The 1520-nt window shown below is 41.2% G+C and overlaps 1 protein-coding gene across 1 annotated transcript; it reads left to right on the top strand.

Annotated features, from left to right (window-relative positions):
* Window positions 1-316: 316 nt before the first annotated feature.
* On the top strand, window positions 317-1209 carry LOC116683482 (uncharacterized). The gene is made up of 2 exons (XM_032509887.1): window positions 317-853; window positions 1057-1209. The coding sequence occupies exons 1-2, from the start codon at window positions 344-346 to the stop codon at window positions 1207-1209; spliced, it is 663 nt and encodes a 220-aa protein (XP_032365778.1). The 5' UTR covers window positions 317-343.
* Window positions 1210-1520: the final 311 nt, after the last annotated feature.

The raw sequence follows: 1520 nt of genomic DNA, 5'->3' as shown, positions 1-1520 counted from the left end.
CTATGCCATGAACTACAACAAAGAACTGCTACAAACTACTATTTTTTCTATTTTTTTTATTTCCACTAACCTCAACTGGCCCGTCAGACACCGCCTACCAAGAGCCTGGGTCTGTCCGAAGTTTCTGCCTAAAAGGAAGTTTTTCCTCGCCACTGTCGCACTGTTGCTTGCTCTGGAGGAAACTACTAGAACTGCTGGGTCCTTGTGGATTCTGGAGTGTGGTCTAGACCTACTCTATCTGTAAAGTGTCTTGAGATAACTGTTGTTATGAATTGATACTATAAATAAAATTGACTTGAATTAATTATAGACTAGGGATCAAAAACACAACATACTGGAAGGAATGGCTGCTGAAATATATAAGCATAAAGCTTATCCTAGTACTAAAAATATTGTCATGGCTGCAGAGGCTTTGGTGAGCAAACATCCCTGTCTAAAAGAAAAAGGTTCCAAAACAGGGTATGAGGGTTGGAAGAACAGCCTGCGTTTCAAGATGGGCAACTACAGGACCAAACTGAGCAGGGCAGGCATTAAGGATGTGGCTGTGAATGCAGGAAAGCGCAGCAGGACCTATCCAGAAGGTGGAGCATCCAGGGCCAACATCAAAAGACCCAGAAGAGGAGAAATAAACTTCCTGCCCAGTTATCCCCAACGAGAAACTAAGGACACACTGGAGAACCAGAGGCTTGAGATGGTGGAGCAGTTCAAGAAGACGGTGATTGATAGAGACATGATTATGATCCATCAACATATGCAGCGCACCTTTGCACTCAGGCGTGAAGAAATTGTAAATTCAGCTCCTCCCATTGCTGAACTGAAAGACAGATGGCCTGCACTCTTTTGTGAAGCCCAAGTGAAATAAAAGTTGACAAGACACATATTGTCAAAGTTCTGATTGCAGCACTGTTTGATCTGGATAAAGAGATCAAAGATGATTAGTGTTAATGTGGTTTGTCCAAAGTTTTTTTTTCCCCTTACAGTCTTATGTGGCTTAAAGTTAATGAATGATGCAATTTGATTTTTTGTTTTTAAAAAAATTGTTTTTTTTCTATGCAGCTCTACAGTGAATTCCACAGGATCACCAATCAAAATCTACCGTATTCCTTCTTTGTTGCACTTGACAAGTACACACCTCAGCTGTTGAAGCTACAAAAAGAGGAAGACTGGAGGTTTTGGCGAGAAGATGGAGGAAGTTTTGATGGCATATGACGAACAGGTAAAAACATTTTTATAGCATGAATGCATAACATTGATGTTGAATGTGAACAGAACGGCAGAACCAAACATGCATTCTTTGTCTTTTTGTGCCACAGGACAACAGCAACATCCCTGCAGCTCAAACAGCAGCCCTGGCCGGCCTTCCGCTGTACTTAAAGGAGGATTCATCCGAGGTCTTCAGAACTTGCAAGGTATTTTTGTATTCTCCTTTTCCTGTTTTCATAGCTCAATACCTCATCTATTTTGCAAAGAGAAATCACTGAACATAAAAATTAGGAACTGCCTTTTGCTGCGTTGTGTAC

This window comes from Etheostoma spectabile, unplaced genomic scaffold (genome assembly GCF_008692095.1).
Source record: "Etheostoma spectabile isolate EspeVRDwgs_2016 unplaced genomic scaffold, UIUC_Espe_1.0 scaffold00019009, whole genome shotgun sequence".
NCBI classification, from domain to species: domain Eukaryota; kingdom Metazoa; phylum Chordata; class Actinopteri; order Perciformes; family Percidae; genus Etheostoma; species Etheostoma spectabile.
This window is presented reverse-complemented; position numbering and strand designations above follow the sequence as displayed.

Coding starts and splice junctions, on each gene's coding strand:
- LOC116683482 (XM_032509887.1), top strand. CDS start 344: ATGGCTGCTGAAATATATAAGCATAAAGCTTATCCTAGTACTAAAAAT. Junction 854..1,056: donor CACTCTTTTGTGAAGCCCAA/GTGAAATAAAAG, acceptor TTTTCTATGCAG/CTCTACAGTGAATTCCACAG.